Source organism: Lepidochelys kempii, chromosome 3 (genome assembly GCF_965140285.1).
Source record: "Lepidochelys kempii isolate rLepKem1 chromosome 3, rLepKem1.hap1, whole genome shotgun sequence".
Taxonomy (NCBI): domain Eukaryota; kingdom Metazoa; phylum Chordata; order Testudines; family Cheloniidae; genus Lepidochelys; species Lepidochelys kempii.
The window spans coordinates 69,883,048-69,903,791 of record NC_136382.1 but is presented as its reverse complement, the minus strand read 5'-3'; the positions used below and the strand labels follow the sequence as shown (position 1 = coordinate 69,903,791).

Genomic DNA, 20,744 nt, shown 5'->3' with positions numbered 1-20,744 from the left:
GGTTAGGTTGAAACTCACTTCTTCTGCAACGATGATCCAGCAGTAAGATGGGAAAACGCACAAACAATCCCCCCTCTCTCCTCCACCCCAGTGCAGTGATACTGAATCTACTGAATGTAGCCTGTGTCTGCACTTAATTGGTTGTCTCTGTTTTAGGGCTAAGCCCACATATGCTGAGCACCCACAGTTTTTGGTTGTCTTTAATGCCTCTCAAGACCAAACCCATAGACTAAGAGGAAATGTTGCCACCGCATTGTTAGTTCAAGGTATAACTTGAGTGTTAATCACTGTAACCCAACTCCCATCCCCACACACAAATCTCCAGCTCAGGGTAAGTGGCTTTATCATTGAGCTAGCTACTTGGGGGAGAAGAGGGGGCTGAAGCTCAAGTGTCACTGAAGCTCAAGTACTATTGGGGAGTAAGTGGGGAGTCAGCTTAAGTTTCTTGAGGCACGGACTGTACAAGGACACTGTTTAACCAACAAAAAATAAATAGGAGTTTATGGGGTGTACAGAATCACCAGAGTCTGGTCTGCAGCTCAGACACATCGGATCTTATAATGTGGTCTCCCAGATTTGTTTTTTTCTATCACGATTTGAACAATTGCCCTGAGTGCCTTCCATTTTTGTCTTTTTATTCTGGAGCTCTTTAGATCAGGCTCTAACTATGTTGGTACAGCACTTAGTACAATAAGTCTCTTACCTTTGTGGAGGCCTTTAGCTACTCTCACAGTATAAATAATAATAAAGTGTTATAACTGCTTCTCACTCCTCTCTGAACCTGGATTGATCTCATTTGCATAGCCACCATTTTGGCCTCAGAATGAGACTTAACTTGCAAAATGCATGTCAGGAAAGATGTATCAAGCTCATTTTAGTCATGTGGGATTTTTGTCCTCACAGTCCACTGCTGCTATCTCACTTTAACAACTGAAAGGCAGATGATGAGAAAGAGACTGATATCAAAGGAAACTGACAGAACGCTGAGCTTTTAAACTCTATGGCAGAGTCTGAAATGAAAGGGAAATTACAAAATCTTCATTTTGGAGCTGGCAGAACAGCAGATTGCAAATACTGACTTCAGGCAACTTCAACACAGCCCACTCCTTCCTGTCTTCTAAGGCATTCAGTAGGATTGTACCCATAAAAAAATCACAGTAGCTTATATCACATGAGTACCTACCACAAAACTCTGCTATTCAGAGAACTAGCCTGAACCTTGTGCCTTCTAAACTGCATCCCAGAGAGGGTGTTTTATACAACAAGATGTCCGAGGATGTGGGTGAGACTTGAAGAAAAGGAGCTCGAGACTAATCTGAAAATGTCTTTCTGTCCTTGAATGCTGACAGTGTCCTCGAGAGTTTTCCAGGTTTTGTTTTCCTTCCCAAGTGGCAAACCACTCCTTGGATCACAGCCCAATGCCCTGGGAATAAGGTATCTGAACTTTCCCTTGCTTCTTTCAGATTCACCTACAATAAGCTGCTCCATAGTTTTTTTTTTTTTTTTTTTTTTTTTACCTACTCTGCAATGAGTTCCATTCATTATTCAAAAAAACAACAACGAGGAATCCTTGTGGCACCTTAAAGACTAACAAATTTATTTGGGCATAAGATTTCGTGGGTTAAAACCCACTTCATCAGATGCGTGGAATGAAAAATACAGTAAGCAGTATGTATATTACAGCACATGAAAAGATGGGAGTTGCCTTACCAAGTGGGGGGTCAGTGCTAACGAGGCCAATTCAATCAAGGTGGAAGTGGCCTAGTCTCAACAGTTGACAAGAAGGGGTGAATATCAACAGAGGGGAAATTACTTTTTGTAGTGCTAAAGAGGCCAATTCAATCAATGTGGACGTCACCCATTCCTAACATGGGTACCACTCTGAAATTCATTATTCAGGTTGCGTACCACTTAGGCCATTTGTGATGAGGTTCCTATTTGAATCTGTATTTAGTACCTGAACTCCATCTGGATAAGAAACTGGACCCAAAGCCCAGATCTGAACATCCCTGAATTTTGGGTATGTTCAGACCCAGATAAGAACTTTGTGGTTCAGGCCAATTTGCATTCTTAAAAAAACCCTGCGATACAAATGTCAAATGCTGTCTTCTGAGCTATCCTACTATAAGTCTTAGCCTGCTCCAAGGATAGCTCCAGCATGAGACCTGGAAATCTGCATGGTTCCTATTCAGCAGTTCCTTAAGTATGTGCCTCACTTTAAGCCTGTGAGTAGTCCCACTGAAGTCAGTGCTCCTGTGCTTAAAGTCAGACACGTGCTTAAGTAACTTGTATCAGGGCCTATACATACAGCAATCAGAGAAGATACATTGGTGTGGTTTAAATCCGATTCAGTTGCCATATACCACAGTCTTTAGCATTACACTGATCAGCTGAGAGACGGGGGATGTTGAAACCCTAAATTGCAGTAAACCCATGCAGAGGCTGGAAGGTGAATCTCAGTTATTTTTACTGCTGCACATTAATGATTATTCTTGAATTGGAGCTGTGTGAAAATAGTAAATACTTTTCACGATGAAAATACAGTTTTTGTGAAGGCCATTTTGTGGCCCCAAAATTTCTCTTTAGGCAACATTTTGTGTGTGTGTGAAATGTCAGTTTTCACATTGAAACCCGGTAAATTTCACACATTTTGATGTGAAAGCTGATTTTTGTTTAAATTAATTCTAAATTTTGAGCACTCCACCCCCCCACCCCAATGTGTAGGAAGCATTTCATAAAGCAGGACCAGCAGTGTGAAACTGAAATAAGTGGAGGGACTTAGTTTGGAGTTTTTAGAAACAGATTCATTTAATCACCTCTTGGGGGCATCTTGCTTTCTCTGCTTTGTGAATGAATCCAAGGCTGGAGCCTCGGCTCTGAGACTGTCCCCACTCACAGGTCTCCAAGCCCAGGCTTCAGCCCAAGCCCAAACAGTTGCACTGAAATTTTAGCTCTGCAGCCTGATCCCCGCCAGCCCAAGTCAGCTGATTCAGGCCAGCAGCAACCATGCTTCTATCACAGTGGAGCTGTACCCTTAGTGCCGAACTGCCATTGATTTCCATAGGAGTCGGGCACCTAAGCACTTTTGGGATGCTCAGATATTACAGTAACGTGGGCCATATCATACTTAACATAGATAGATCGGCTGGCTTATGGCTGGAGCTATAACAATTGACACCAGCTGAGGTTCTGCTTCCAGAATTCAGTCTCCAGGATTGTTAATCTGGCATCTTTCCAGAGCTCCAAAATTCAATCAACATTTTAAAAATAAAATGTAGGGAATTTAGCGCTCGTGAGCCAGGCACAGTACGGTGCTGTATACATTTCTCCACGGAGTTTTGCCAGCTGAAATTAATCTGGGGCTGCAGCTATTTTCACTGTTCCCATTCTGGACCTGGTTTAACAGCAACTGCCTGTTGTTGGAACTGTGAAGTGGTTTTGTGATGTACCAGATCTGGGATGAAATCAGTGGTCTTTTTTCAATTCTGACCTAACTCAGAATTTGAACCCAGATCTCTGAAGGTGCAAAGAGAACCAATGAGAATCTCATGGTCTCTTACAAACCCTTGTGTTTCAGCGGAGTTGCAGCGTTAAAAAAAATGAGCACATCCATTGTCTCAGGGGTTGCGTCAAGAAAAGTTGGTTTGAAGATGAATTAGAGAGCTATATTAAAATAGCACCTAAGATGCCCCAGGGCTCTTTAAGCTGTCTGTTAATAAATGTCTCAATTGTTCAAAAAGCCCAGTGGCTCACAATGCATCATAAGCCTGCTACAGCCAGACCCAAACAAATTCCTTAAACAAAGCAACACAAAGGAGCAGACATGCAAACTTAAAGCCCTGATTCTGCAGTCACTTGTGCACATGCTAAACTCTAGTCACTTAAGTAGCCCTACTGATGTCAATGAGACTACTCGGTTAGTTTAGCACGTTAAGTGTTTGCAGGCTAAGATCCCAAGCCTCTCCTTAAGCCTAAAGCCTCAATCCTGCAAACAGTTAAGCACATGAATAAATTTATCCACAGGAGAAGTCTCAGTTAAATTATTGCTCCCATTTACTTCAATGAGAATGACAGGTGCCCAACACCTCTGAAAATCAGGTACTTCCTTGTTGCTATTATTTATATTGCAATAGTGCCCACAGACCCGAATTGGGCTCAGTGCCCAGTTGTGCTAAGAACATATATGTCGACATGGGCCCTGATGAGTTAGGTGCCTAAATATAGATTATGCACCCAAGTTTGAAAATTTTGTCCAGAGATATAGACATCTAGGGGCAGATCTACAGGTCTACACTACTGCTTAGGTCGATCTAACTTACATGTCACAGGGGTGTGAAAAAGACACTCTCCTCCCCCGCGCCCCCCCCCCCCCCGAGTGACACAAGTTACAGTGACCTAAGTGCTGCCCACACCACCGGTGCTATGTCAGCAGGAGACGCTCTCCCACCGACATAGCTTTTGCCTGTCTCAGAGATGGAGTAATTATGCCGATGGGAGAGCGTCTCCCATCAGCACAGAGCATCTTCACCAGACGTGCTGCAGTGGTGCAGCTGATGTAGTGCTTCTCGCGTACACCTGCCCCTAGGGTATTTACAGTAATAAGCCACAAGTGCAGTTATGTTTGAATAATGTAGTGCTCTTGTATTAAATGAAGATCACGTTCTACAATAACAGGACAAGCCCCTCTTCCTTCCTTGCATTACCACTGACCCCATTAGAGGGGGAGGGAGAGGTGGGAAAGAGGGCTTATCCCCTCCCAGCTCTATACTTCCCCCAGCTCCTTTTCAATAGAGAGATTTTCTGTGTTTGCTCCTCGTTAGTGGCAGTTGGTGGGGAATTTGGCTAAGCATCTGGAGCCCTGGTGGTTGAACAGTTTAGTTTGCGGAGAGACAGGATTAAAAATGTAGTCGTTTCCTAATGATCACCAGGATTAGTCAGACCAAAAATCTCTTGACATCTTTCTATGACTGATCAACAGCTGTTTAATTCAACAGTATGTTCTGTAGCCACACTGACCTTTAAGAATACCCAGGGTTTGTTGTTGCAGTTTGAAGAGAGTATTTGTTGCTGGATTTTTGTTTTGCTTTAAATAGTGTAAGTAATTAATATGCAGTTCTTCACCAAATGTGAAAAATGTACGTTGATCTAAATTTTGAAGAGCCATGAGCAAAAACCCTACAGTCAGAAAGTCTTGAGACATTGCTATATGTTAGTTTCGCCTTACAGCGTTACATGCAGAATTCTTGAATTTTTGGCACATGTAAACCAGCATAAAGAAAATTGGGATTTGGTTAAAATCAGCCTGTGGGAAGTTCACATGGCTTTAGGTATTGGAGTGTCATCGACTACGGAAGGACTGTGAGAACTGGTTATTAAGTAACATAAATCCACGTGGGTAATTCAAGGCACGGAGTTAATGTAACAACCAGAGCTGATTTCCAAACTAGTGTATGGGGTTTGGCAGCTTTGCTATGCAGTTTCTTAGACTCTCACTACTCTATTATAAATTGATGTGCAAATCAGTTTTTTCAAGCCCCGAAGTAGGGAAGAAATAATGGCAAAGAACTGGACAAGAATATGACATATACTTTTTGCATATTACGTTGCCACGATAATCAGAAATATACTGATTCTGTGATCAGGAAGGGAAAATGGATAGATTCATCCAAAGGAAGTGGATCTAGACTGTTGGACACTTGTCACGCTCTGGAATAATGAATTTAGTGAGAAGAGTTGAACGGTATCACGTGATTGTTCAGAACACAGAGACCAGAGGATTGAGTGGTGTAAGCCAACGATAGCTAACATAATTGCCTGAATAAACAATCCCCTCTGCTGAAGAAATCAGTGTGTTTTGCAGGATGTTTGTTCTAATTTTCCTGTTAATGAGATCTCTTTATATAGAGAGCTTTTAATCAAGAAATGCAATGAGTTGTTTTCCTAGCTCTGCCTCAGACTTTCTGTGGTCTTGGACAAATCATCTAATCTCTCTTTGCCTTAGTTTCCCAATTTATAAACATGGTGATAATGTATTCAGACTAATCAAAAAAATGTTTGCCTGGCATGTGTGTATACATAGGTAATAAATATACATCTATTGTTAAAATTCCATAGTATTGTACAGGGAGACTTCATGTTCCAGAGCACAAATATCATGTAATTTTTACTCATACAATCACTGTAGCGTATTGATTTACATAGTGATGTGGAGAGACATGGAATTTAAATGAAAATTACAAAGTATATGCAAAATAAATGTGTGGACAGCATCACAGTCTTGCCTGTCACTTAACCCTGTAACCTGGGTGTGGTCTTTGACTCAGCCTGGATGCAAGGATCTAGAGACAGGTCTGTGTCTAAATCTTGCTGATTCTTTCTGCATAACATCTCTAAGATATGGCCTTTCTCACCATCTACACAGCCATAACTCTCGTCCAGGGTGGTGTTTCATTTCAATTACTGCAACATCCTTCTCTCTGGCCTTGACAAACACAATCTCACCCTTCTTGTCTTCATTCAGAACGCTGCTGCAAAGATAATTTCTTAGCCCATCACTTTGACCACATCAACCCCACCATACTGAATCCCTCCACTGGCTCCCCCTTTCTTTGTCACATCAGACATAAGCTACTTGCCTTCACTTTCAAGGCCCTTTGTGACCTATTCCCAATTTACCAATCATCTCTTATTTGTTACTGAGGTGGCGACTCTGACCTCCTATCAGCCCACGATGCCTTCCTCCATCATCCACTGGTTAAATTTTCAAAAAGCACCTTCATGCTTTCTCCCAAGCTCCCTTCATGTTTGGGAGGAGCTCCCCATAAACATCTACAAAGCTACCTCATTATCCTCCTTCAAATCCCACCCATAAAACTGTCCTTGGCCATGATGCCTACAAAACACTTGACAAAGTTTAGGCCACTGGTGTGCTGAGAGCATCGCCTGTCTTGATGAACAGAAATGTCTCATTGTTTCCTGGTGCTCTCCCATCTGACTGTCTGTATCCACCTGTTGTCTCCTGTATTATACTGAGATTGTAAGCTCTTTTGGGGCAGGGACTATCCTTTGCTCTGTGTTCGTACAGTGCTTAGCACAATGGGGTCTGGGTCCATGATAAGGGCTTCTAGGGGCTATGGTAATACAATTAACTAATAGTAATAATTCCTGTTTCTCATAAATTGGAGTGCAGGCTACATGGGAATTCACACCCAATTGATTAATTTCACTAGTTCTCTGCTAGTAAGTCAAACTAACCACACCATCTGCATTTCTGTACTATTCTTCACCTCTTTGCTACCCCACCTCCAGCTTCCCCTTATCTGTATCTTCACTCCCCTTCTCCATCACCTTGTTTCACTCACTCCATATGCTTGTGCGCTCCTGCAGGCTCCCATCTCCTTCATCGTCTCATTACCTCAGTTCTGCACACGTGCTGAAGAGAGGGAAAAGAAGAAAAACAATAATAATTGCCATTAACTTCGGTAGGAATCTGTCTGAGAAAAGCAGAGTAAACATTTCTACTGAAGCCAGTAGAAGTAACTGAAGTCAATTTTACTCAGACTTTCCCTCAGTAAAATTTGAGTTAAGGACCTCAGGATTTGGGCTTGCAGGTTTAATTATTTTTCATCTTCTCCCTCTCTATCTATTCCAGTCACTCCTTTATCATTACCTCAGGATCTTGCTCTTACTTAACTATGGGGGTGAGAGGAAGCAAAAAGAGAGTAATCAATGTAAGAATATGATAAAACCACTCTAAGTCCTCCCCTCCTCATGACTCCCAAATGTGTCCATCTTAAACTGAACCCTCAGAGAGGGGCTTTCTTTATTTTGGGTTTTGTAATGTATCAAAAACACAACAAATTGAACCGTTAGGGGTTGCCCTGGCACTTGGATAACCGCCATTTATCTCAGAGAAAAACTGAGCCCTGGATGCACAAAAGTGAAAAAGATGATACACAATTAGAGTACAGCACTATTATTTCATTTTCAAGAGAGGTGTAGAGCAAGAGAGGGGTAAATGTAAATTTACGTTCCCTTTCCTCCAAGCTGCTGTTCTTTCTTTTGTCGGTATTTTATGTTCAGGCACGCATGCAAACTGCAGCAATAAACAGACTTTGGATGTGATTTGATTTAAATAATCTTAGCTTGAATTAAGCCTTTGTATGCAGAGTATGGAATCTACTGTGAGGATGTTGTTTGGCATTTACATGAATTTTATGTGAAGCTCCTACCACACTGGTGGGATCCAACGTGAAGTACTGTGAACCATCAGCTTCTTTTTCTTTTCATGCAAGATTACACTGGTAAGCCCTTCATGACAGGGGTTCTCTCTTTTCTGTTAGTACAGAGCCTGGTACAACAGGTCACCCAGTTAGTGCCCAAAAGCCACTGTCCTACCATAATATACGTATTTAGTAACAATAAATAATAAATGCTTTCCACAGCAAAAGCCAGATTGCACCTCTACCCTAAGGACAGTCTAGTGCTGCTGTTGGCACTAGAAATTTCAAAGGGTTTGGGGACATGGTCCTGACCCCTTCCACAGTAACCAGCAAAGCTGAGCAGGTGGGAGTTGGACATAGGGACAGTTGTCACCATGTCTGCTCTGTGTCCCTGGAGTCTTTCTGGCTGAGTTGTCTACAATGCCTCCGGGGAATCCTGCTGCTGCACGATCCCAACAAAGGAAGCGGTTTTGCCACCATATAGCCCCGAATATACAAAGACCTAGAGGGATGGATGGATAAACAACCAAATATATTTGCATGATCATAAGATAACTTGATCCTTGAGATATTTAATTAAAGTCAGTTCACTGCTGTCTGAATTAAGGCTTTCTGAAAGTCAGACACCAAGAGTTTAATATTATATAATTCCTCCTTCTGCTATGTCATCTAATGTAATATTATTATGCCTGCTTCTATGTCAGATCTAAATCCCTATGGCACTTCGTTATTCTGCTCACATAAGGTTCAGCATAAAGCTGTGTATAAGAAAATGAATTAATTTAAAAAACCTCCCTTACTGTCATACTCAGAGCAGTGATCTTTTCTAACAAACAGGCTGGAGAGACATATCATAGGGTCAACTAAATGAATATTGTTATAGTGAATGTATGCCGTCTAGCCAAAGATATCAAGGGAATTAATAAAAAGACTATTATTATTCATTCATACCATGGCCCACAGTATAGCATCCCTACATATTTCAGCAAAGAAGACTTTTTAATGGACATTAATTTTATATAATGGCTATTACCACAATTGTGTTTCTGCCCCACTGATTTTACTGCAAGTCAAAAATGACCTTGTTATAAACAGAAACATGATGTTAACTACTTGAAAGTCTACCTTATTAAAGAGATCTGGAATTAACTGAGTAGAACATTCCTTTACAATGTCATAAAGATATTTGTCTTAATATTTGACATTTTTAAATAGTAACATGGCTAATAATTTTAGGTCACTTGATAGTCTAAATAATCACAGAGTTGAATAAGGTGTGGATGTGTCCAAGGTTTAAACCGATATAAACAACTTCAAATGGGAAATCAATGTATTAAAATGCCACATGTATGATACAAATTAATTGACTGATTTCACCTTATTAGACTCCACAGCTAGTCAATTGAAGAGGCTGAATAAACACTAAAATACTAAAACCTGCTGATTTATAAAGTACTTGCACTTAAAATAAAATTAAGTCCCCATTACAGTTTACCAAAACCAGAACTTTACAACATTTCACTATGATAGAATATGTGAAATGAGTTGATGGTTAACGAGATTGACTAATTTCTTGTGGACACATTTTCCTATCACATGGAGCAAACTATAAATTTAACAGCCTTAAGCAGCACCTCAGAGAGTGTGAAGGAAACCAAAGGAAAATACATGACAAAGAAGTAGAGCTTAAAAAAGGAAAACAGTGAAAAAAGATCTGAAAAGAAAATGATGTGATTGTGTCATGTTTGCTCCTGCTCATGAATTCCTTCCCAGCCCACAGTAAATGTAGTGGTTGGTGTGTGGACAAATGCTACAGTTGGATCAGCAGCAGATGTAGGGATTATTTTATGTGGCATGCACTTATTTGATTTGTTACTCACCAACTAGTCCTGTTTTTTCAAGGATGAACAAGGCTCACACTAATTAAACAAGTAGACCTAGAGGAAGGGTTCTTAAACATTTTCTCAAGCCTTGTCTACATTAGGAAAATTCATTTTTCAGCTCCATCAATGGTGGCAACAATGGAAACATTACTTGCCACTCACCTGTTCTACAGCTTCCACTATCACTACCACCAGTGAACCTAGAATGGGGCAGAAAAACATGTACAAGTTTTCCCAGTGTACGTGTACTCATAGTGAGGGCCCCATCTCAACAGAGGAATTTTCTTGTAGACAACTCCACTTGCACTTTAGATTTTGTGGGCTGCCTCACCTCCCATTCACCTTAACATCCTGGTAGCCACTAAAGCAATCTCTCACTTGTAACATTAGGGGAAAAAAACGGTGTTCTTATCTGTCTTCAATAAAACGCAGCCAGCTCTGCATGGACCACTAAGTGTCTACAGATCACAGCTTGAGAGTCACTGACCTAGAGAACAGTCTATTCACTAATCTTCTCATGTCTGTCTTCTTTTAAAGTTTAATATAGGCAGATTTATAATCTGGGAAGTTTTTCTCATTTGTTTTCAAAGGAAATGAACTACTCACCACCCGTTGTGCTAGGCAGGGATTTGTCAGGTATTAAAGTTATACTCAGTCTGAGTGCATTTTGAATTCTGGAGTGATTCTGATACAAAAATAAATGCTTGAGTTGCACAGTCACTGTCTCCGTTTCTTATACAAGAATGGGTTCTCCCTCACACATGCAGAGCTTTTATCACTGCAGCTGTGCAGGAACTGGAATTTCCCTCCTGTGGAAAAGTTGTCATTCAGGAAAAAAAAAAAATCATTGCAAATCAGAGTCAAAAACCAGATCTACAACATTTCCCAGGAGAGGGAAATTTAAAAAACAAATCATGTTGGAAGAACCAAAACAGAATTTTAAAAAATTTCCAGTTCCCCCCTTCCCAGGCTTCCTGGCTCTGTGGCAGCCTGCCAGGTGAGCTAGGGAGACTGGGAGTTTGGGAACTGGGGCTTTCGGGGCTTCTTGGCTCCTCACCACCACACCTAACTGAACTGGGCTTGCGTAGTTGCTTAGTTCCAATGACATTAGGTACTTATATTGCTTCTATTCATTTGTACGCACATTTAAACCTTCAAGTATAAATAAAATCTGTGCCATGCCCTTCCACCTTTAATGACTCCCTTTTCATAAAGCCCAAATCCTCCCTTGCCCCATCACCAGGGCCCATAAGGCAACAAAAGTAGGTGGTGATAAGTAACAGTCACCCTGGATTTGTCAAGAACAAATTGTGTCAAACCAACTTAATAGCTTTCTTGGACAGGGTATCAAGCCTTGTGAATGGGGGAATGTGGTATATCTTGACTTTAGTAAGGCTTTTGATACTGTCTCACATGACCTTCTCATAAATGAACTAGGGAAATACAATACCTAATGCAAACATCATTCTGGAATGTATTAGCAGGAGTGTTGTAAGCAAGACACAAGAAGTAATCCTTCCACTCTACTCGATGCTGATTAGGCCTCAACTGGAGTATTGTGTCCAGTTCTGGGTGCCACATTTCAGGAAAGATGTGGAGAAATTGGAGAAAGTCCAGCGAAGAGCAACAAAAATGATTAAAGGTCTAGAAAACATGACCTATAAGGGAAGATTGAAAAAACTGGGTTTGTTTAGTCTGGAGACAAGAAGACTGAGGGGGGACGTGATAACAATTTTCAAGTACATAAAAGGTCGTTACAAGGAGGAGGGAGAAAAATTGTTCTTGTTAACCTCTGAGGATAGGACAAAAAGCAATGAGCTTAAATTGCAGCAAGGGTGGTTTAGGTTGGACATTAGGAAAAACTGTCAGGGTGGTTAAGCACTGGAATAAATTGCCTAAGGAGGTGGTGCAATCTCCACCATTGGAGATTTTTAAGAGCGGATTAGACGAACACCTGTCAGGGATGGTCTAGATAATGCTTAGTCCTGCCATACATACGGGGGACTGGACTAGACCTCTCGAGGTTCCTTCCAGTCCTATGATTCTATGAAAACCAGTATAGCTTCAAGCTGGGATTCTGTTGGGAGCTTGTGCAGTGCATTCCTCACCCCATGCGGCTTTCATTTGTAGGGGGTCCTCTATGGCATCACGAAAAGTGTTTGAGGAAGGCCTGCCTTGTGCAGGAGGTCGGACGAGATAATCATAATGGTCCCTTCTGACCTTAGTATCTATGAATCTATGAAGGCAAGTTGTGGGGAAGGGGTGTGAGTGGCAAGTGTGGCTAATGGATCCATAACTACACGGCTCCACCTGCAACCGCGTAACACAGTAGGCTGGGCAGAATACCTTCTGCTTCAATGGGCCCGCTCTCATGCTTAGAGGTAAGCACATGTTGAAGTATGTTGCTGGTTGTGGTCAGACTGCTCCACACCTTTCACGATCAAGCCCAAAATACATTCTTGAAATTCCACCTCACGTGTTTTTGTCCCAAGGTGGAATCCTTATTAGCACATTCAGTAACTCAGTCAGGCAAATATTTCTGAGACTGTTGCTATGCTTCTCCGGAACAGCATGGCCACTGAAAACCTGTGTGAATGCAGAAGGCTGCAGCAATATAAATGGAACAGGTCAGCTATGTCACTGGCTAGTGCTCCTTTCACCTTGCCCTTGCACTGTATTGTACCTCAGTGGGAGGTGTCAAAGAACTGGCACTATCATTGCAGGTAATCAGCCTGGATTCATGCTCTACTGACACTGTGCTGACTTATCCTACCGAAGCACCTGCTGCTCTGTGTGAACTCCCCTTTTCTACAACATAAATGGATATAAGGTTTTATCCAACGTGTGACACCCCCCCCCCCGCCTCCAACAGATGTTGGGAGTCCATGTGCCACAGCAGAAATGGCAGTAGGGTAGATGATATCTTGCAAGCTAAAAGCCCTAGTGCATTCTCAGAACAGAGGTTTTCTAGCTGTCTTGTTAAATGTATGTTATTTAAAGTGCTTGCTACTGGAATTAGTTTTCATGATGGTGTCGTTATATTCTTATTTAATATTGATATAAAAGTAGCACTTATAGATCAGGATCAGGACCCTACTCTCCCCTCCCCCCAACCTTCCCCCATTGAGCTAGGTGCTATACAAACATGGAGGTGTCATGGTCCTTGCCTGGAACCGCTTACAAGATATGGCTTTGTCACAACATAAAATTCTTTAAAGCACAACTAACGCAACTGCATAATGATAGCAACTTCAAATTAGGGACAGGTGAGGACTTTTTGCCTAACTTCAAGCACACCTGAATACTGAATGTTTGAAAGTTTGATTCAGATTGAACTTCTTTGAGTTCAAATTCCGTTTAGGAGAGACTGGAAAAAGGAGGGAGAGGAGAGATTATCCACAACGGACAAAGGAATGAAAGAAGAGGAGAAAGAAAAATCTATTAAAAAATGACAGCGCTCTCAAAAATTCACACAAGATGAATGGAGCTTGTCACATTGTGAGGGTTTTTCCCCCCCCATTCCTTTTGTTATCAGCAAAGTGAAATCGCAAGGATTGTGGTTTCTTCTTATTATTTTCCTGTATCTTCCTTGGGATTTCTTCATAAAGAACTAAGATTTATAATGGGCTGGCTCCTTTCCAAAATGCTTCACCCCGGCTATGGATGAGCCATACATAGGTAGTGTCAGTGCTGGAGACATGGAAAGAGGAAAAAAGATATTGGGATTATTATTGTGGCTGTCTCTTCAAGGAACCACAGGTACAAGAAATTACATCATCAGCCCCAAAATGTTTTGAACGCTATTTTATAAAGATAACTAAAGTCAGATGATATAAAGGGATGGTATTTAAATGTCTAAATCTCATTCTACCACAGGTCCTGCCATTCCTGTTGGAGTAGATGTACAGGTTGAAAGCTTGGATAGTATTTCTGAGGTTGATATGGTATGTAACACTATTTTAAGCCTTGATTATTCCTAGTCAGGATAAGTCCCTATATGGATTTCAGTTTAGCTGTCAGATGAAGGCAAATGCAGTTAAAAACAACTTTTAGCAATTTTGAAAGGCCCATAATCAGAATTAACATCTTAATAAAGATTGACTCTGTTCAAAGAGTCATCGTGAGGACTTCAGATAAAGATGATTAAAATTCCAAGGGAACAGAGACCTTGAAAAGAAGATGAGCATGATCTTGGTGGATATGCAGGAGTCAGGAATCTGAACAGTTGCCTGCTGTGGTCATTTCATTGTACCCCATAGCAGAATTCAGGTCACTTGGGTTCAGGTAGCTATAAAAACTCTTGTGAGGATCATCAAAGCCTTACTTATTTTTAATTTATTATGGAAACTGAAAATCTATTCTCAAATGTATGGATCTGAGGGGAACATTAGAAGAACGAATTAGTATAATAAACCAAAACTAGCTGCTTCCTACCTTCTCATCTGTATAGGCAGTCCCTCCAATTCAGAATGGACTCTGCTTCTATCTGTGCTGAATTTGTGATGGATAACCAGATTTCAGTCATCAGTGCTGCTACTCCAGAGTTTAGCAACAGCACTAAATTCAGTTGTAATTTATTGTTATTGTGTTTTTTAGAAAGGAAAGAAATGTGGATCCAAATCTCAACAAATAAGTGCTACTGGCAGTAAAAGGTATATGTGAGAGAGCTATCCTCTCAGTCTCCTGCTTTGTGCTGGAGAAAGATGGAGCAAAAAGACTGGAGAGAAAAAGAAATGAAATGAGGAAAGGAGGAGAAAAAAAGAGGGAATCTTCTCTTTTCCACTTTCCCTTCATCCCCTTCCTCACTGTTCCTCTTACATATCATGGAGTGTGGTATCTAGGCATAATCTGCAGGGCTAAGGACAGGGTTTTAGCTTAATACCTAAACTCCACAGTATTTTTGTCTTTAATACAAACAGTTAATATTACTGTCCTGTAGTCCTTTTGTGCCACCGTCGTTCTGACTTTGCTATACAAGGGAGCATATCATCAAATGAGAAAACAAGCCGTTTTCCCGTTTGAAAAACTGAGGATCAGACCTAAAGCTAGAATTTTTCCCTTTAGGTTGTAGTTACAGTGTTAAACATACTGCTGAGGACAGCTTGCTTTATATTCTATCTGATACAAAACAATTTATAATTTCCTCTAGCAATAAGAATTGAAAGATTGATTGGATTTTATCAAGCCACAGTTGGATCCTCATTATAAGAACTTGGCTTGTGAGCATTGATATTGAAAGCAGGGATTTTCTATGGGATGTGAGTGACAATGTGGTGGAAAATCCACAGAAAGCAACCAGTGCAAGGGAACCAGATCTCTGATGTTTCAAGATAATATAGCAAAACTAAGCCCTAGGTAGCTCATTAAATAACACGCTAGTCTTTACCCAGGAAACCTCAGGCTTTACCTAGATCAGAGGTCCCCAAACTGTGGGGCGTGCCCCCCTGGGGGCAGCACAGAGGAACATTCAGGGGGTATGGCTGGGCCCAGGCCAGGGAGGGAGCACCACCCAGCTCTGCTCCTGGCCTCAACCCCAGCTGCTGCCCCAGCTGCCAGCCTTAGCCCCTGGCCTAGGCTCCGCTCCTGGCCCTAGCTGTGTCCCCCTTACCCCTATCCATGTCTCCCCCTTCCAGAGTCTGGTCCCCACTCCCAGCCCTAGCTCTGGGGGGAAGAGGGTGCGAGATAAAAAGTTTGGGGGTCACTGACCTAGATCCTTGCCCCTCAGAAAGCTGTAATTCTGCTCCCTTTTCCCTCGAGTTACATCTCTCTGACTGCCTGGGGCTTTGTTCTTCAACCATAGGATATGAGTTATTCCCACTGAAATTGTATCCTTGCATCCTGTAGCAGGAGAATAGGGCCCCTGGCCAGCATGGGTTTAGCCTTTTAATAAGAACCTTTCTTAGCATGCTATCCTGGTAGTCCAACCTTTAAATCTGCAGCCCTAAATTAATCATTTTGCTTCTGACAGTTGCAGATGGCACCTCCTTGTCTCCCAGCTAGTAAGTAAGAAGCTGCAATCGATTAGACTGGCTCTAGTAGTGCCAAAGGACCATAGGGGTTGCTCAACCAGATTAGATCTTGGTCCGTTAAATCAGATACCTTTAATCCATCAACTGTTAGCTACTACTGCGTCTGTGAATATCTGACTGCTTTGTGGGAAAAGAGACCGAGATGACATCAGCCAGTGACCACACCATCTCAATATTGTGTGTGTAAAAACGAGTCCTTTCAAACATGCTCTTAGTAAGGTTTTTTAACTACTGCTGCACCACTGGGGGCGGGAACTGTGTGTGAGCTGCTCTTCCTCGAGCCCAGGCAGGCAGGGCTTTTGAAACTACTTTTGTAGCAAATTGCTTAATGGGGAACATAAAAATAATTACATTTTAATCTCTAAGTATGAAGGGGTTATTTAGTTTAGGAAGATGCAGCTGACAGGTTGGGATCAATGGCAGAAACAGATATTTTTCTTTATGCTGCTGTAGGTGTTTTCCAGGTTTAAAGTGAATTTTTATTTATATACTTCTAGAATAGGGATAACAGTCCCATCACTCTACTGTTGTTGGGAATAATATGATTCTTTCTCTAGGATACGTTGCTCAGTGCTCAGACTCATACCTTAGCTAATTTGAACAAGATTTTATTTTTTCAAGCAGACTGGGTATATGATTATCCTTTAACTAACATTATTCTGTCAGAATTCAAAAAGCCTGTACCGATATAGTGATATGTATTTTCCTTTGAAGGTTGAATTTCAATGTGTCCTATAGACTAATAGCTTCTAAGGAACACCTGCTACAAATTGTATTAACATTGTATTACTGTCCTGTAGTACTTGGCGGGAATGCATTGATATCTGCATGTTACTCTTTTAGGGTGTTTGTAATGTAGGACACAAAAAATGTTTGGGCTGTGGAACTTTCCCAGAATGCTTCATGTCTATGGGAAACTGTTCTGTGGAATTAGCCTGAGGAAGAAAACCATGCTTAGCAGAGAAGAGATTCAATCTGTATGAGACATATTAGTATAGCAATAGATGATTTCCTTTCTAATGTTTGGAAGGCATCATTTTGACACATTCTTTCATGGTTCTCTTTTCTTCTGGTGCAGGACTTTACTATGACACTGTACTTAAGGCACTACTGGAAGGATGAACGCCTCTCATTTCCTAGCATCACTAACAAGAGCATGACGTTTGATGGCAGGCTGGTGAAGAAGATTTGGGTTCCAGATGTCTTCTTTGTGCACTCCAAAAGATCATTCATTCATGACACAACCACTGACAACATCATGTTGCGAGTGTTCCCAGATGGTCATGTGCTATATAGTATGAGGTAACCACACAATCTAGCTTACTGTCTGTGAACAGCCATTTATTGTTTGCCCAACTCTGTTCTGAGTCAGTTTTGCTGAAGATAGGAATTGCCCTTGCGACATTCCTCAGGCTATAATCTGGATTGTTGGACAGCTGCATCCCTTCATATCTCCAACCTGGGGTGCCTTTTATACTGCTTTGCTGTGAGAGCAACCACTCCTGGTCCTGCTTTCACATAGTCTCTAGCATGCAGAGTCACTCCCAGCTGAATTACATTACAGGGTGACACCAGTGACTTCCCAGTCCCAGACCCTCCCCCCAGAAATGTGCATCTTGTACTGCCCAGCTCTCTACTGGACAACGCAAGCTCCTATAAAAAGTCAGTCATTTCATCAATGGAAAATGATAAGCAGAAACCTTATCATCTCAAGTGGAGGTTCCGTGACACTTCAATCCAAACACACATGGTTTAGATAAAACAATAAGCAAGTTTATTAACTACAGAAAGATAGATTTTAAGTGACTGCAAATAATGGGGCATAAAGTCAGAATGGGTTATAAAGAAAATAAAAGATAATACGCAAACTAACACCTAATTTAGCAAGCTAAATGGCTTGAAAACCAAGGTTTTTTCTTACCATAGGCAAGTAGCCTCCTAACCATCAATGGTCAGAGAATAGCTTAGTGCATCAGAAGTGTTTGTTCTTCAGCCAATATGTGCTTTAAATTAGGCTCTGCAGTACACTAGATTGTGACCTCCAGAACTGTCCATTTTTGCTTCATATTTGCTAGAAAAACAGACATTCTCTTTATTTTCTGGGATAGGTTGAACATCACTATCAAGGTTTAACCAAAGTTAATTGAGGCTGAAGTGGCTGCTAAAAGATGTACCTTAGTAGCTGCTTCTCAGACAGATTACTGGCTGAAAGAATTCTGAGGGAACACCTCAGTAGTGCATAGAATCATAGAATATCAGGGTTGGAAGGGACCTCAGGAGGTCATCTAGTCCAACCCCCTGCTCAAAGCAGGACCAATCCCCAACTAAAACATCCCAGCCAGGGCTTTGTCAAGCCTGACCTTAAAAATATCTAAGGAAGAAGATTCCACCACCTCCCTAGGTAACGCATTCCAGTGTTTCACCACTCTCCTAGTGAAATAGTTTTTCTTAATATCCAACCTAAACCTCCCCCACTGCAACTTGAGACCATTACTCCTCGTTCTGTCATCAGCTACCACTGAGAACAGTCTAGATCCATCCTCTTTGGAACCCCCTTTCAGGTAGTTGAAAGCAGCTATCAAATCCCCCCTCATTCTTCTCTTCTGCAGACTAAACAATCCCAGTTCCCTCAGCCTCTCCTCATAAGTCATGTGTTCCAGCCCCCTAATCATTTTTGTTGCCCTCCGCTGGACGTTTTTCAATTTTTCCACATCCTTCTTGTAGTGTGGGGCTCAAAACTGGACTCAGTACTCCAGATGAGGCCTCACCAATGTCGAATAGAGGGGACTGATCACGTCCCTCGATCTGCTGGCAGTGCCCCTACGTATACAGCCCAAAATGCTGTTAGCCTTCCTGGCAACAAGGGCATACTGTTGACTCATATCCAGCTTCTTGTTCACTGTAACCCCTAGGTCCTTTTCTGCAGAACTGCTGCCTAGCCATTTGGTCCCTAGTCTGTAGGGGTGCATGGGATTCTTCCATCCTAAGTGCAGGACTCTGCACTTGTCCTTGTTGAACCTCATCAGATTTCTTTTGGCCCAATCCTCTAATTTGTCTAGGGCCCTCTGTATCCTATCCCTACCTGCCACTGTATCTACCACTCCTCCTAGTTTAGTGTCATCTGCAAACTTGCTGAGGGTGCAATCCACACCATCCTCCAGATCATTTATGAAGATATTGAACAAAAGCGGCCTGAGGACCGACCCTTGGGGCACTCCGCTTGATACCGGCTGCCAACTAGACATGGAGCCATTGATCATTACGCGTTGAGCCCGACAATCTAGCCAACTGTCTATCCACCTTATAGTCCATTCATCCAGCCCATACTTCTTTAACTTGCTGGCGAGGATACTGTGGAAGACCGTGTCAAAAGCTTTGCTAAAGTCAAGGAACAACACGTCCACCGCTTTCCCCTCATCCACAGAGCCAGTTCTCATCATAGAAGGCAATTAGATTAGTCAGGCATGACTTGCCTTTGGTGAATCCATGCTGACTGTTCCTGATCACTTTCCTCTCCTCTAAGTGCTTCAGAATTGATTCCTTGAAGACCTGCTCCATGATTTTTCCAGGGACTGAGGTGAGGCTGACTGACCTGTAGTTCCCAGGATCCTCCTTCTTCCCTTTTTTAAAGATGGGCACTACATTAGCCTTTTTCCAGTCGTTCGGGACTTCCCCGGATCGCCAAGAGTTTTCAAAGATAATGGCCAATGGCTCTGCAATCACATCCGCCAACTCCTTTAGCACTCTCGGATGCAGCGCATCCGGCCCCATGGAGTTGTGCTCGTCCAGCTTTTCTAAATAGTCCCGAACCACTTCTTTCTCCACAGAGGGCTGGTCACCTCCTCCCCATGCTGTGCTGCCCAGTGCAGTAGTCTGGGAGCTGACCTTGTTCGTTAAGACAGAGGCCAAAAAAAGCATTGAGTACATTAGCTTTTTCCACATCCTCTATCAGTAGGTTGTCTCCCTCATTCAGTAAGGGGCCCACACTTTCCTTGACTTTCTTCTTGTTGCTAACATACCTGAAGAAACCCTTCTTGTTACTCTTAACATCTCTTGCTAGCTGCAACTCCAGGTGTGATTTGGCCTTCCTGATTTCATTCCTGCATCCCCAAGCAATATTTTTATACTCTTCCCTGGTCATTTGTCCAATCTTCCACTTCTTGTAAGCTTCTTTTTTGTGTTCAAGATCAGCAAGGATTTCACTGTTAAGCCAAGCTGATCGCCTGCCATATTTACTATTCTTTCTACACATCAGGATGGTTTGTCCCTGGAACCTCAATAAGGATTCTTTAAAAAACAGCCAGCTCTCCTGGACTCCTTTCCCCCTCATGTTATTCTCCCAGGGGATCCTGCCCATCAGTTCCCTGAGGGAGTCAAAGTCTGCTTTTCTGAAGTCCAGGGTACGTATTCTGCTGCTCTCCTTTCTTCCCTGTGTCAGGATCCTGAACTCGACCATCTCATGGTCACTGCCTCCCAGGTTCCCATCCACTTTAGCTTCCCCTACTAATTCAAGAAGAGCTTTGCCCCTAGTTGGTTCCTCCAGCACTTGCACCAGGAAATTGTCCCCTACCCTTTCCAAAAACTTCCTGGATTGTCTGTGCACCGCTGTA

At 42.1% G+C, this 20,744-nt stretch overlaps 1 protein-coding gene across 1 annotated transcript in view; it reads left to right on the top strand.

Moving 5' to 3' along the window:
• Positions 1-20,744, top strand: part of LOC140908831 (gamma-aminobutyric acid receptor subunit rho-2) — a 60,574-nt gene that overhangs the window by 20,539 nt on the left and 19,291 nt on the right. Inside the window, exons 3-4 of the mRNA XM_073336714.2 lie at positions 13,982-14,049; positions 17,213-17,436. Coding sequence (XP_073192815.1) covers positions 13,982-14,049; positions 17,213-17,436 — 292 coding nt within the window. The remainder of the gene's footprint in view (positions 1-13,981; positions 14,050-17,212; positions 17,437-20,744) is intronic.